This window comes from Monodon monoceros, unplaced genomic scaffold (assembly GCF_005190385.1).
Source record: "Monodon monoceros isolate NGI ecotype Baffin Bay Population unplaced genomic scaffold, NGI_Narwhal_1 Super_Scaffold_8, whole genome shotgun sequence".
Taxonomy (NCBI): domain Eukaryota; kingdom Metazoa; phylum Chordata; class Mammalia; order Artiodactyla; family Monodontidae; genus Monodon; species Monodon monoceros.
The window spans coordinates 74,662,676-74,677,650 of NW_021703785.1; the positions used below are offsets into that span (position 1 = coordinate 74,662,676).

Below are 14,975 nucleotides of genomic sequence, written 5' to 3' on the forward strand. Positions count from 1 at the left end.
TAATCCATATTACACACAGTCTGTTGAATGTATGAAATAGTACAAAATTTTTCAAGGCAGCAATGGAGGGAGAAAAAAACCTTTAACATTTTAAAACTTCGATAAACATCATACAACACAATGAGAATTTGTGAAAAGAATGAAAACACGCATATTTAAGACTGTAACTACCAGGTGAATGAATTATTAAAAAAAATAAAACCCAGCAACAATACCCTTAGTGTTTCCAAAAGACTGAAGTCCGTTAAAGTTAATTATCCTTTCACAACAAATGAAATGTTATCCTATTATCTTACTATGAAATGGAAAAACATCTAAGGAAGACACAAAACTTCACGATCTACGGTTTGCTTTAAGATAAAGAAAAAATGCTGCTCTTCTATGTGTCAACTTTGTACTTTCTCGCAGTCACAGAGTGATGAGGCTGCCCTACAGGCTTATCTTGGATGCATTCCTCCGAAGTAAGAGTCTAAACTGTTTCTTTAAAATATACAATGTACATACACAAATGTTCTTATCAAATGATGGGCAATACAAGTTTCAATTAAATGAAAAAAGTAGTTAAAACATTTTCAATTAACATTTCAGTTTACCCAACATCAAAATGGAAGAAAGTTAAAAATCTGACAAACAGCAAAGACACTGTCCTCCTCTCCCATAATTAATCCTTAGTCCTTAATTTCTATTTTGAGAAGAACCAACAAGTCGAAAGCAATGTTTACCACTCTCAGGACGTATCAGTGGCCACATCCCAACTTCCAAAAGAAAAGTTTAATCTTGAATGTGGTTAATTACCTAAGCTCAGGCAAGGTATAACTATTAACAAAAACAACATTCCCCTGGCTGAATTCAAACTACCTCAATTTAAGGTAGTTAAGAGACCGCATTTTCAATTTAAATCAATTAACTAGAGCACAGTGCCTGCAACACAGTACAACTGTTGGATGAATGAACTCAATCCACCCTGAAATTTCATACACATCAGGTAAACCACTTAACTCATGCTGAATCCCCAACTACTCCACCTCACTGGTCAACCAGCTTACATCTGAACACATCCAGCAGTCCTGTCCTGAGACTATCCATACTCCAGCTCTGACAACTATGTCAGAGAGCTCTTCTTTACACTGACCGAAACGGAAAATGTCTCCCCGAAGCTGATCTTGAATGAAACGAAGGCCGACCAGGACAAGTCCAATCTCCAGTCCCACAGCAAGTTTCTAATACATGAAGAAAACGTGCACGCTTGTCACTTCCGGGATAAGTGTACCTCCATCCTCCATCCACTTAACATAAAACAGAACCCGTAAAAGTCAGATGCTACTCAAACCATCTGCTAAGAAACAACTGCACGGCAGGCACTGAGCTCAATGACACTATGTGAAAATGAATCAAGAAAAACCTCATTCAAAATGGGGCCAGGAAGCTGGGCGGCTAACTTCAGACCAGCAGGAGGAGAGCTGCCTGCTTGCCCAGCAACCCAGCAGCAACCCAGCGATGAGCAGCCCCACTTGGGACACTGGCCCTCCTCCAGCTACCCCGGGCTCAAATCTCGCCCTTCAGTCTCCAGACTTGCCTGTGGTGCCGCCTCCTCGGCTACTCTGAATCAACTCGATTTTGCTGGCTAGACTACTTACCCTTTTGTTTTAAAGGTTGATAGCTAAAATTTACTTTCCTTCCAAGTCTGTATCATAAATAACAATTAAGAAGTCAATTTCGAGCATCTGTGCTAAGTAGAGGGCTGGTGAAGCTACCTCTGCTCTGACTCCAGAATCTCTACCCTCCAATTTGACCCTCAACAAAATATGTAAAAATCAGCACATTGAATAAAGATGAAGTATATTACACCGCTAATTTTCTTTGTGTATTTTATTGGAAGCATTAGGCAAAGTAAATAACAAACCTGGAATTTAGCCACACAATTGGAATTGCAAAAGTTATACAGTTTTCCATCAGGCATTGTGGCTTGATACTGAGGTAAAGAGTTTCGCTTACAAAAATGGCAAATAATTCCCAAACCTAGGAGAGAAAAAGTACATATCTGATTTTTTATAACATAATCAAAGTTTTTTTTAAAAAAAATCTTAACTGACCTGAGAATAGTTTAATGAAACTTTATGTAAATATTATTTTATTAATTTCTGAGATTATTTGCACCTTAAAAAAATACTGTCATAAAAGAAGACTCTGATACTATCTCTAAAACATACACAGATACATGAAACGATCTCAGTTTTAGATAATGTTTGGATGGAAAAACAATTTTAGTTAGGAACACAGACATGGACAGAACTTCACCAATAATTTAAAAATTAAATGATCAAAACCATTAAGGTTTGCACTAAGAAAGTTTAGTGTGGTAATAAAAATAAACCAATTATGCAGTTAAAAGTGAGCATAAAATGAAAGTCAGAGGAGAAAGAGTAGTTAACAAATTATTAATGTTACTGAAGTTTTTTAACTTTCCAAATACCTGAGACTTACTTTGTGATTTTGCATATTTTGTCTTGTGACTGTTCATGCAAGCAGTTGAACAGTAAGGCTCCATATACCCATTAGGACCTATACACTGAGTCATATCAAAAAACCGGCACTGTGTTCGGCAGCCAGTACAAGTGGTCAGTTTTCCATATTTCTAAAATTTGAAACATAAAAAGAAAATTAAAAATTTAACTAGAACAAAATATTGTACTTTTCATTATACTTTTTCTCTCTGCAAAACAATTCTGTTCATCTCTAATCAGGCTTAGTGGGTCAGAAGTCTTCATCTGATGCAAAGTGTTAACTGCAATGCAGCTATATTAGGGTCAAACAAAACCATGATTTAAGCTAAGTCTCCTTCAAAAACAGTGGTTTGCCCTATTAATTAAATAGAATCCTTACATATAAGTAGAAACTGAAGATGTAAGAAAGGCACGGTGTTTTCTGTTCACAATGATGACACACCTCCTTGTCATGCAACAGAAGAAATTAAATGAACCTACAAAATATAAGTCCTAATAATCAAACAACTACCCTCCTTCAGAGCTGAGCTGCTAATGTCCCAAGCACTCTGACACTTCTCTTAAAACTGATTTAACACCTTTCTACTACATTTAAAACCTCGTTCAACCAAAATAAAATATAAAAACTTTAACATTTTTTTAATTTAAAAAAATTTCATTCAAAATGATTTTTGGTTATTAAAGTTAATAATTAGTCAATAGGTAATAATAAAGTCAATCGTATCAAAGGTGAATATTGCCAACCCTGATGTAATTCAGAGAATGAGGTAAAACCAAAGGAGGAAAGGCCAAAGGAGGTGCAGCTTGGAAATTACTAGACAAGAGCAGTATCACTGAAATATAGACAGTCTTACAAAAATACAATTCAGAGGAACTGGTGTGTTTGCATTTAAAAATTAACTTGATAGTCACAATTAGAAATCAAACAAAAGTAAAAGCAAGCCTTTAAGTGCAACTTGTATTTGATTTTTTTCCTGAACTGTAACAGAACTGTCGTTATCAGTTAAATCAAATATCACATGTCACGATGCAAAGTAATCGTACAGTCAGTCCTCCGCATTCGTAGACGCAAGGTCATTTTATAGAAGGGACTTGAGCATCCGTCTTTCCACATGATGTTTAGATTACTTCACGCATCTTCGCACCCAACACCACCTAGTACAATATGATGACATAAGAAGTGCTCAACGTTCCATGGATGGATGAATAATAGATGTCAGGGAAGACGACAATCAGGCCAAAAATAACAAAAAAATGAGTAAACTGCATGGATAAATTTCACAAATGTCACAGGATTTGAGAAAATAAAATAAGAAATTGAAGGTAAAAACATTAGCCAAAAACAACATCAACACCAAAAAAAAGAAAAAACCTTCTCAGCATACAATTAATATAAAAGTCATGAGAAAACACAGCTGTTTCCATGCCAGGAACGCGTGTTCTATCCCTAGTGGTTCCTTATTTACTTAAACATCACCCAAAGGAAGCCGTAAGTTTTACTTTTCAAAGTGGAAACCAACTCATTCTTCAAGCTCTGATATGCTCAGAAAAAAAGAAAAGAGAAGAAAAACCAAAAAGAAAAACTTATCAATAGCAAAAGGATACTAACACGGAAAAAATAAGAATAACTGCAAACCTATTAAGTCTGATTATGACTCTCCCAATGTTCAGGACAGTAGAGGAGAAGGCTGTTGTTTTGTTTGGAAGGACAACATGTTTTCCTGGGGCCTAATATAATAATTTAAATTTTATTTATATAGGAAGAAGTATCAAGGAAAACACATCAATAAAACAAAGAAAAATAAAAGAATGTTTAGAATCTGGCACCACAGTACAAATGAGGAACACTAAAAATATCAGGACACCTGCCATTGCATCACAGAGTTACAGAGAGAAAAATAAAGCAGCTCCCAGCAGATGGATGTGAGACCTCCACAGAGCAGCATCTATGAAGAATTCTTTTACAGATATAAATGAGGTCCAATCATCCATTCTAATCTTGCACTAGATTTTTTAACTTATTAGAAATATCCTTCAACTTGACAATGATTTTACTGCCAGAATGGTTAAGTAATTAGTAAGTTTTAAGACGTACCCATAAAAAGTAGACCAGTTGATCTGGGTCAAGTAAGCAAGAAGCTAAGCAACTGGTCCCCACTGAGAAATAGTTTTGTGTGAAACTAAGAAAAACAGAATCATTAACACTGAAAACACTTTAACAGCCACTTTCACAGTTGCCACTACTTCAACAACAAAAAGGCCCATCTAACGGGAGAGTATTAGCAAAAAAGATATATGCTGTCATGCCACGTTTTCTCTGCTTCCTATGTAAACAACGTAATCATATTTAAATTTCATGCACCCTATAAATATGCACTGAGTGATTTAAGGAACAAAATTAAGTGGAACAAATTCACAATTATTATATTCCCCATTCAGGCACGGGAAGAAATAAATTATAAATTCAGTAAAAAAAAAAGTATGAGGTAGATGTGATAGAAACAACACTGGTGAGGTAAAACGAAAAAATAATGGGGAGTTTGCGGCAAATGGGCTCATTTTCAGTCTAGTCATTGAAAAAAGGTGCCTTACGTTTTCATGTTAACCAGCTCCACATGAATATCAAAATTAACCATCACAAGATTCTAAAACTTCTCCCTAATTTTTCCTTTTAGATGTAAGTAAAACATCTCATTTACTACATTTTTAACCAAGCAAGTGGACGGCAAGGGTAGGTGCTCAAGAGACAAAGCCTTGATGGACTTGTTACTGCAAATCTAATCTAGGAAATGGGCACAAGTGTGGCTGCACAGAACTGACTTCCTGGCCACATCCAGATACAACTGAAAACTAACTTAGGTCCATGACATCACATGGAAAAATTATTATCTTTATATTCATTAACATCTAATGGAAACGTAGCTTTCTTTTCATTCTGATTAGAGATAATAAACCACATTAGTTTTAGCAGAACCCGCTAAAACAAAAATCCCCAACTTTTTATCTTATACTGGCAGGTGGCTCAATATATCATTGATGTCCAACATTACTTCAAAAAACATTATATAACAAAATAAATAAATAACATTATAGTTAATAACCACTATACCTTATTACTTAATGCATTAATACAGTATATATGTATCACATTTCAAAAATTTTTAAATATTTTGATAACTCTATTTGGAATAATTGGTTCTAGTTGTAATCATAGATATTTTATGCATTTAACAGCATGCTGAGAAACCATCTAACCATGTTACCAAGGGAGTCCAAAGCATAAAAATAGTGAAGAACCCTGTGGAGAGGGGGATAGTGATAAAACTTCAACAATGACATGCTATTATACTAATTTTTATACTAAGTGAAGATTAAGAGATAAATTCAAGTAAACCTTATACTTCTTTTATTCACTCAAGTTGACTCTCAGTCAACTGTATAACTCATTATATAGAAATTTTATATAGAAAGGACAGACAGGAAAATAGTAGGCAAAGATGTTAAAAGAGCTACTATGATAAATACGCTGATATACTCATGGAGGAAAAATATGAACACAATGAGGCCAGGAATAGAGAACATAAAAAAGGCCCAGATGGAACCTCTAGAGATGACAAAGTCCAAGACAAAAAATACACCACATGGAACTAACAGTTGATTAGAAAAGATTAGTAAAACTAAAGACACATTACAAGGTCTCTAAAATGAAGCCAGAAGGAAAACAAGACTTTAAAAACCTCAATAAATAATAGAGCCACCGTGACCATGGGACAGGAGCAGGAACTCTAATACACCTGGAATTAGGGTCTCAGAAGAACAGAGGGAGAAACTGAAAAAAACTTGTTTTTAAATAATGGCTTATGATCCTGGACTGGATGCTATACAATTTTTTTTCCTCAATTTGCTATAACAGACATTAATGAACAAAATTTGAATAAGGTCTATAGGTTAATCAGTGGTATTATATCAATATAAAATTCCTTATTTTGATCACTGTACTATAATCATAATTATTCTTAATTGTATACATTTATTATTCAAGTCCTAATTTATTCATGTGGCTTAATGGGAACATAGATTTGGAAACATTTTTTGAAAGAAAGGATTTTTCCCCCCCTCTTTCAGATAGGCACAAGAGAAGGACTCTTATATCCTATATTTAAATGCCCACTGGGGGCTTCCCTAGTGGAACAGTGGTTAAGAATCGCCTGCCAATGCAGGGGACACGGGTTCGAGCCCTGGTCCGGGAAGATTCCACATGCTGCGGAGCAACTAAGCCTGTGCGCCACAACTACTGAGCCCGTGCTCTAGAGCCCACGAGCCATAACTACTGAGCCCGCGTGCCACAACTACTGAAACCCGCACACCCTAGAGCCCACACTCTGCAACGAACAGAAGCCACCACAATGAGAAGCCCGTGCACCACAACAAAGAGTAGCCCCCCTTCGCCAAAACCAGAGAAAGCCCGTGCATAGCAACAAAGACCCAACACAGCTAGAAGTAAATAAATAAATAAATTTATTATTTTTTTAAATGCCCACTGAGGTCAAGGACTGTGCATTAAAAATCTATATCTTAGGGCTTCCCTGGTGGCGCAGTTGTTGGGAGTCCGCCTGCCAATGCAGGGGACACGGGTTTGTGCCCCGGTCCGGGAAGATCCCACATGCTGCGGAGCAGCTGGGCCCGTGAGCTATAGCCGCTGAGCCTGCGCATCCGGAGCCTGTGCTCTGCAACGGGAGAGGCCTGCGCACCGCAAAAAAAAAAAAAAAAAATCTATATCTTAATTTTTTTTTTTTTTTTTTTGCGGTAGGCTCAGCAGCCATGGCTCACGGGCCCAGCCACTCTGCGGCATCTGGGATCCTCCCGGACCAGGGCGCGAACCCGTGCCCCTTGCATCGGCAGGCAGACTCCCAACCACTGCGCCACCTGGGAAGCCCCTTAAAATAATTTTTAATAACATAAATACCTAAAAGCAAATGAGTGCACACAAGAAAACACATGTAAAATTTAGTGAACTGAGAAAGTTCGTCGGTCTTGAGATAAAGTAAGAAAATAATCATCATCTGACATATTTAACGTTCATAAATGTTAACACACTTCAAAATGTACACGATGTTTCACACACAATAAAGGCAGTAGCAGAGCATGTCATGTCGAGGCCTTAACCCCAGCCACACTCCTGCTTACCTCAGGCTGCATTAAGAAAGAGTCCTGCATGTGATCACGAACCTCCTTCAGAAAGCTTGGATGGCTACCTACCTAAAAAAAGATTTTAAAAGGCTTTATAAAAAGATATAAAGAAAGGCTGCTAGATCGAAAGGTCAACAAGCAATCTGTAAAAGTTGAGTCTTAATTACCTGTTTTGTGACTTACAACCTCGTTCCAACTTTTAAAAATGCCTATCTGTCCTACAGTGCCACTGACCAGCTTACAGAATATTATATATCATAACTTTATAATCATCCTATAGAAAAATAATAGTAACTAGATAAATAAAGAATTAAAAACAGACCCTTAGATTTGACTCACCTCTAAGTAGACCTTGCAAAAACAAATCACATATTTCTCTTAGATGACAACGTATTCTAAATGTATTCAGTAAAATCTATTAATAATACATAAAACAGTATCTCGGCAGTTCCCTGGCAGTCCAGTGGTTAGCACACGGAGCTTTCACTGACGTGGCCCTGGGTTCAATCCCTGATCAGGGAACTAAGATCCCACAAGCCTTGCAGTGCGGCCAAAGCAAACAAACAAACAAAAACAAAAGAAAACTGATTTGGAAATTACACAGTTACAGTTTTCATCGTCTGCAAATGGGTTGTTTTGGAAGCTCTTTTTAAAGCACATATAACAGCTTCCAGCACATAGACATTTATATCCTTACTCTTTGCAGAAAGCATCCTGTTTTCCTTAAAAGTCAAAATACTATGCAAGAAAATGGAAAATAGTCTCCTAGAGTAATGGAAATAAAAACAAAAATAGGGGCTTCCCTGGAGGCGCAGTGGTTGAGAGTCCACCTGCTGATGCAGGGGACACAGGTTTGTGCCCCGGTCCAGGAGGATCCCACATGCCGCGGAGCGGCTGGGCTCGTGAGCCATGGCCGCTGAGCCTGCGCGTCCGGAGCCTGTGCTCCACAATGAGAGAGGCCACAACAGTGAGAGGCCCGCGTGCTGCACAAAAAATAATAATAAAATAAAAAAAACAAATGGGATTGAATTAAACTTAAAAGCTTTTGCACAGCAATGGAAACCATAAACAACACAAAAAGACAACCTACAGAATGGGAGAAAATATTTGGAAATGATGCAACCGACAAAGGATTAATCTCCAAAATATACAAACAGCTCATGCAGATCAATATGAAAAAAAAAAGTCAAAAATGGGCAGAAGATCTAAATAGATATTTGTTGAAAGAAGACATATAGATGGCTAAGAGGCACATGAAAAGATGCTCAACATCACTAATCATTAGAGAAATGCAAATCTAAACTACAATGAGGTGTCACCTCTGGCCAGTCAGCATGGCCATCACCAAGAAACCTACAAACAGTAAATGCTAGAGAGGGTGTGGAGAAAAGGGAACCTTTCTACACTGTGGGTGGGAATGTATTTGGTGCAGCCATTATGGAGAACAGTGTGGAGGTTCCTTAGAAAACTAAAAATAGAACTACCATACGGCCCAGCAATCCCACTCCTGGGCATCTATCTGGAGGACACCATAATTTGAAAAGATACATGCACCCCAATGTTCACTAATGCACTATTTACAATAGCCAAGACATGGAAGTAACCTGAATGTCCATTGACAGAGGAATGGATAAAGAAGATGTGGTATATATACAATGGAATATTACTCAGCCATAAAAAGAATGGAATAATGCCATTTGCAGCAACATGGATGGACCTAGATAGAGATTATCATACTAAGTGAAGTCAGACAGAAAGACAAATATCATATGATATCCCTTATATGTGGAATCTAAAAAAAAAATGATACAAATGAACTTACTTACAAAACAAATAGACTCACAGACATAGAACAAACTCATCGTTACCAAAGGGGAAAACGGGGGGAGAGGGGCAGGGATAAATTAGAAGCTTGAGATTAAAATATGCACACACCGGGCTTCCCTGGTGGTGCAGTGGTTGAGAGTCCGCCTGCTGATGCAGGAGACACGAGTTCGTGCCCCGGTCCGGGAAGATCCCACATGCCGCGGAGCGGCTGGGCCCGTGAGCCATGGCCGCTGAGCCTGCGCGTCCGGAGCCTGTGCTCCGCAGCAGGAGAGGCCACAACAGCGAGAGGCCCGTGTACCACAAAAAAATAAAAAAAATAAAATATGCACACACCACTACATGTAAAGTAGATAACCAACAAAGACCCACTGTACAGCACAGGGAACTACACTCAACAGCTTGTAATAATCTACAGTGGAAGAGAATATAAGAATATATAGATTTATGTGTACGTATAACCAAGTTACTTTGCTGTACCCGTGAAACTAACACAACACTGTAAATCAACTATATTTCAATAAAAATTTAAAAAATTTTTAAATAAAATTTTTTTTTAAGAAAATGGAAAATACTGAAAGACAAGTGTTAAGCACTAGACAGTCCCCACTGCCGGGATCTAGATGATTAATCACCTGTATCTGTATACTCCAGACACTAACTGGGCGACAGGGATAAACAACAAGAGTGGCCAACTTAGATGTTAGAGACAAAAGGTTGGGGGTGGAAGAATGCGAGAGCAGGGACCAAAAAAATCACTGTACAGTTTTAGTTCCCAGGCTTTAGAAAAAGAAGACATTCACTAGAGCATCACTGCACTGCTCTCCAAACATGTCTGATTATGTCCCTTTATCAGTAACAACATACACACAGATTCCCTCTTATTTACTTAAAATTATGAACATATAGTATGAGAAATATAAAAACTATGACCACTAAAAAAAAAGATGAAACTCTACTTTGAAATAAGCTTTATTTACTGATATTATGAAGAATACTTTCTGTATCCTCTGGAGGAGAATCATCCTGGTGCCAGTGGGGCTGCAGGGAGCGCAGTAGCAGGCCCTCCTGGAGCCCAGAGGGGAGGGAGCCAGAGCCACGGAAGGAGACAGTCAAAAGATGCTCACACTGAAAGCACAGATACCCTAGGATTATGCGCCAAAGGTTTTAAAGCAGCCATGATAAAAATGCTTCAACAAGGGAAAAAAAACACAATTAAAAAATAGAAATTCTCATCAAAGAAATAGAAGGTCCAAATGGAAACTGCAGGACTGAAAACAGGGGCAAAAGTCCTATGCAGAAAAATTCCAAGTAACTATATACTCCTCCTTAAAGGAGAGTGACTTTCTTCCAAACATTAAACAAGGAACGGGGGGCAGGGGGCGGCGGGGGCTTTCCGGTGGAGAATCCTGACACCACTTGAGCGAGGTGATCTACATCAACATCAACAGTCATAAGTCATGTTGAGACATGTATCCTTGTTATGTGATGAAAACTGCAAAAGTGCAAAAGGCCAACACCTCTGTCATCTCCCTCCTAAACCCAGAGCCCGGTCTGTCTAGAGATGAAAGCAGAGGGGCCTCTTGCAATACGCTTGACTCCTAAAAACTGTCAAGCTCGTCAAAGTCTGAGAAAATGTCACAGCCAAGAGGAGCCTAAGGCGACACAACTGCTGAATGTGATGTGGCATCCTGGATGGGATCCTGGAACAGGAAATGAACATTATTCACATTTTCTTAATTTTTTCGTAAACTATGGACTTTACATACTAATAATATTTCAATATGAGCTCACTAATTGTAACAAATTATCATACCAATTTAAGGTGTCAATACAGAGGGAAACGGTGTGGGGAGGGGGTATCCCATGAGAACTCTGTATTATCTGATCAATGTTTCTGTAATACTGGAACTGTTCTAAACAAAATTAAGTATTAGTAAAATAAATAAATAACAACCACCAAAAATCCCAATGGATGGGACCAAGAGCAGAATGGAAAAGACAGAGGACAGGACCACGGAAGGGGAAAAGAGAAACTATCCAGTCTGAATATCAGAAATAACACAGCCTTGGAGGTAAAAATAAAGAAGAATAGAGCCTCAGGGACCTGCAGGACTGTAACTACAGTAATATAATAACTACATTATTAGAGTCCCGGAGGGAGAGGAAAAGAGGGCAGGGCTGAACGAGTGCTCAAAAGTCTGAAAACACTGCAAATTAGGCAAAAGACTAATTTCAGGGAGAAGAAGCTGAAAGAACCCTAGAATGGATAAACCACAAGAATCCCCACAATACACCACAAATTTCTTAAAAAATTTTAACATCAAACAAAATAAACTTTAAGTCAAAAAACTAATACAAGAAACAAAACAAAACCATACTGGAAAAAGGGTAAATTCATCAAGAAGATATAACAACTATAAACTTTTTCACCAAATATCAGAAACCCAAAATATATTAAGCAAACATTGACAGAAGTGAAGGGAAAAACAGGCAATTCTACAGTAACAGCTGTAGAACTCAATACATACACCCATTTCAATAATGGACAGACCAGCCACACGGGATTTTGGCACTTATGTACAGGATCTGAATAACACTACAAGCCACTATGTTCTCCCCAAGTGCACATGAAACATTCTCCAGAAAAAGTCCCAATAAATGTATAAAGATTGAAATCGCAGAGTATCTTTTCCAATCATAACAGAATGAAATAAAAAATGAATAACAAAAACAAAACTAGAAAATTTACAAATACAGGGATATAAAAACTACACACTCTTAACCAATGGGTCAAAGAGGAAATCACAAGGGAAATTTTTCAATACTTAACAGATGAGTCAAGGCAAAACCAAAATATACCAAAAGTGACAGGATGCAGTGCAAACAGTGCTCAGAGGAAAAATTATAATTGCAAATACCTATTTTTGAAAAGAAGATCTAAATCGATAACATAACTTACACCTTAAAGAAACAGAAAAAGAGAGAAAGCTAAACCCAAGCCAGCAGAAGAAAGGAAATAATAGAGTGCAGAGAAATAACGAGTATGAAAATATAATCACTGAAACAAAAAGCTGGCCAATGAAGAGATCAAAAAAGTCAACAAACCTTTAGTTATACTAAGAAAAAAGACGCAAAGAACAAAACAGAGAAACGAAAGTAGGGACAATACTACAAATATTCCCTAAGAAAGGACTGTGAGAAAATGCTATGAATAATTATACACCAACAACTGGATAACCTAGATGAAACAGAAATCCCTTAAAAAATGCAAACCAGGGGCTTCCCTGGTGGCGCAGTGGTTGGGGGTCTGCCTGCCAAATGCAGGTGGCTCGGGTTCAAGCCCTGGTCTGGGAGGATCCCACATGCCACAGAGCGGCTGGGCCCCTGCACCACAGCTACTGAAGCCCATGCGCCTGGAGCCTGTGCTCCGCAGTGGGAGAGGCCACTGCAGTGAGAAGCCCGCACGCCACAACGGGGACCCAACGCAGCCAAAGGTAAAAAAAGAAATTAAATGAATAAATAAATACCTGGGGTGGTTTGCATTTTAAAAAAAAAAAAAAAGCAAAACACCAAAACTGACTCAGGAAGAAACAGAAAATATCAACAGACCTGTAAGAAGTAAAGAGACTGAATCAGTCATCAAAAGCGTTGCAGCAAAGTAAAGCCAGGATTCAAATGACTTCACTGGGACATTCTGCCAAACATTCAAAGAGGAGCTAACACAGATTCTTCTCAAACTCTCCCCAGGTCAGAACACGGTGGACACCTCCCACTCCTATTCCATTAGGCCACCATTGCTCTGAATCCAAAGACAGACAGACATTACAGACAAATATCTCTTACAAATATACATACAAAAATCTAAAGGAAAATATCAGTAAGGCAAATTCAGCAGCATATTAAAAATATTACACACCATAACCGAGTGGGGTTTATCCCAGTAATGCAAATGTAAAATAATCAATGTAATATACCACATGAATAGAATGAAGGTAAAAACCACATGATAATCTCAAATGATGAAGAAAAAGTTTAACAAACTTCAACACCCTTTTATGATAAAAGACAATCAACAAACTAGGAATAGAAAACCATCTCAACGTAACAAATGCCATATATGAACAACCCATAGCTAACAGCATACTCAAAGGAGAAAAGACACAAATCTTTCCCTCTAAGGTCAGGAACAAGAAAAGGATGCCTACTTTTGCCACTTCTATTCAATATGATAGTGAAAGTTCTAGCCAGAACAAGTTAGAAAAAGAAATAAAAGACATCTAAATTGGAAAGGAAGAAGTAAAACTATCACTACTGGAGATGAACTGACTCTATATAAAGAAAACCCAGGGACTTCCCTGGTGGTACAGTGGTTAAGAATCCGCCTGCCAATGCAGTGAGACACGGGGTAGAGCCCTGGTCCGGGAAGATCCCACATGCCAAGGTGCAACTAAGCCTGTGTGCCACAACTACTGAGCCTGCGTCTAGAGCCTGAGAGCCACAACTACTGAGCCCACGTGCCATAACTACTGAAGCCTATGCACCTAGAGCCTGAGCTCTGCAACAAGAGAAGCCACTGCAATGAGAAGCCTGCACACCACAACGAAGAGTAGCCCCCGCTCGCCACAACTAGAGAAAGCCCGCACGCAGCAACGAAAACCCAACGCAGCCAAAAATAAAAATAAATACATTTATAAAAAAAGGAAAAAAAAGAAAACCCCAAGGGGTCAACAATAAAGCTACTAGAGCTAATAAAGACCTAAGTAAATGAGAAAACATCCCATGTTCATACATAGGAAGCTTTGACATTGCAGAAATGTCAGTACTACCCAAAGCGATCTACAGAATCAATGCAATCACTATTAAAATTATAAAAGCCTTTTCTGCAGAAATGGAAAAGTCATACAAAACTAGAATGGGGTTAGAGTATCCAAACAGAAGAACAAAGTTGGAGGACTCATTTCCTGATTTCAAAACTTCCTACAAAGATGGTTATCAGAAATAAACCTACTCATCTATGGCCAATTAGTATTTGACAAATATCACAAGACCAATTAACAGGGACTTCCCTGGTGGCCCAGTGGTTAAGACTCCAAGCCTCTACTGCAGAGGGCGCGGGTTCGATTCCTGGTCGGGGAACTAAGATCCCACATGCCACATGACGCAGCCAAAAAACTAAATAAATAAATGAAAAAGTAAAAAAATTAAAAACAACAACAAAAAAACCCACACAAGTCCAATTACAGATGGTGCTGGGACAACTGGATTTCCACACACAAGAGAACGAAGTTGGATGCCTGCCTCACATCATCAACAAAATTAATTCAAAATGGACCAAAGACCTAAATATGTGTTAAAACCATAAAACTCTTAGAAGAAAGCATAGGGATAAACCACCTTGACCTTTGATTTGGTAACAAATTCTTAGATATGGTGCCAAAAACACAATCAACAAAA

The 14,975-nt window shown here is 38.2% G+C and overlaps 1 protein-coding gene across 3 annotated transcripts in view; it reads right to left on the reverse strand.

Annotated features, from left to right (window-relative positions):
* ZMYM2 (zinc finger MYM-type containing 2) overlaps nt 1–14,975 on the reverse strand; it is an 87,737-nt gene that overhangs the window by 33,717 nt on the left and 39,045 nt on the right. For 2 of the 3 annotated variants that reach the window (XM_029209892.1, XM_029209890.1), the window contains 3 exons: nt 7,692–7,763; nt 2,485–2,635; nt 1,904–2,019 (listed from right to left, as the gene is read on the reverse strand). In XM_029209892.1, the coding sequence (XP_029065725.1) occupies nt 1,904–2,019; nt 2,485–2,635; nt 7,692–7,763 (339 nt within the window). The remainder of the gene's footprint in view (nt 1–1,903; nt 2,020–2,484; nt 2,636–7,691; nt 7,764–14,975) is intronic. The other variant, XM_029209891.1, reaches the window with a different exon arrangement.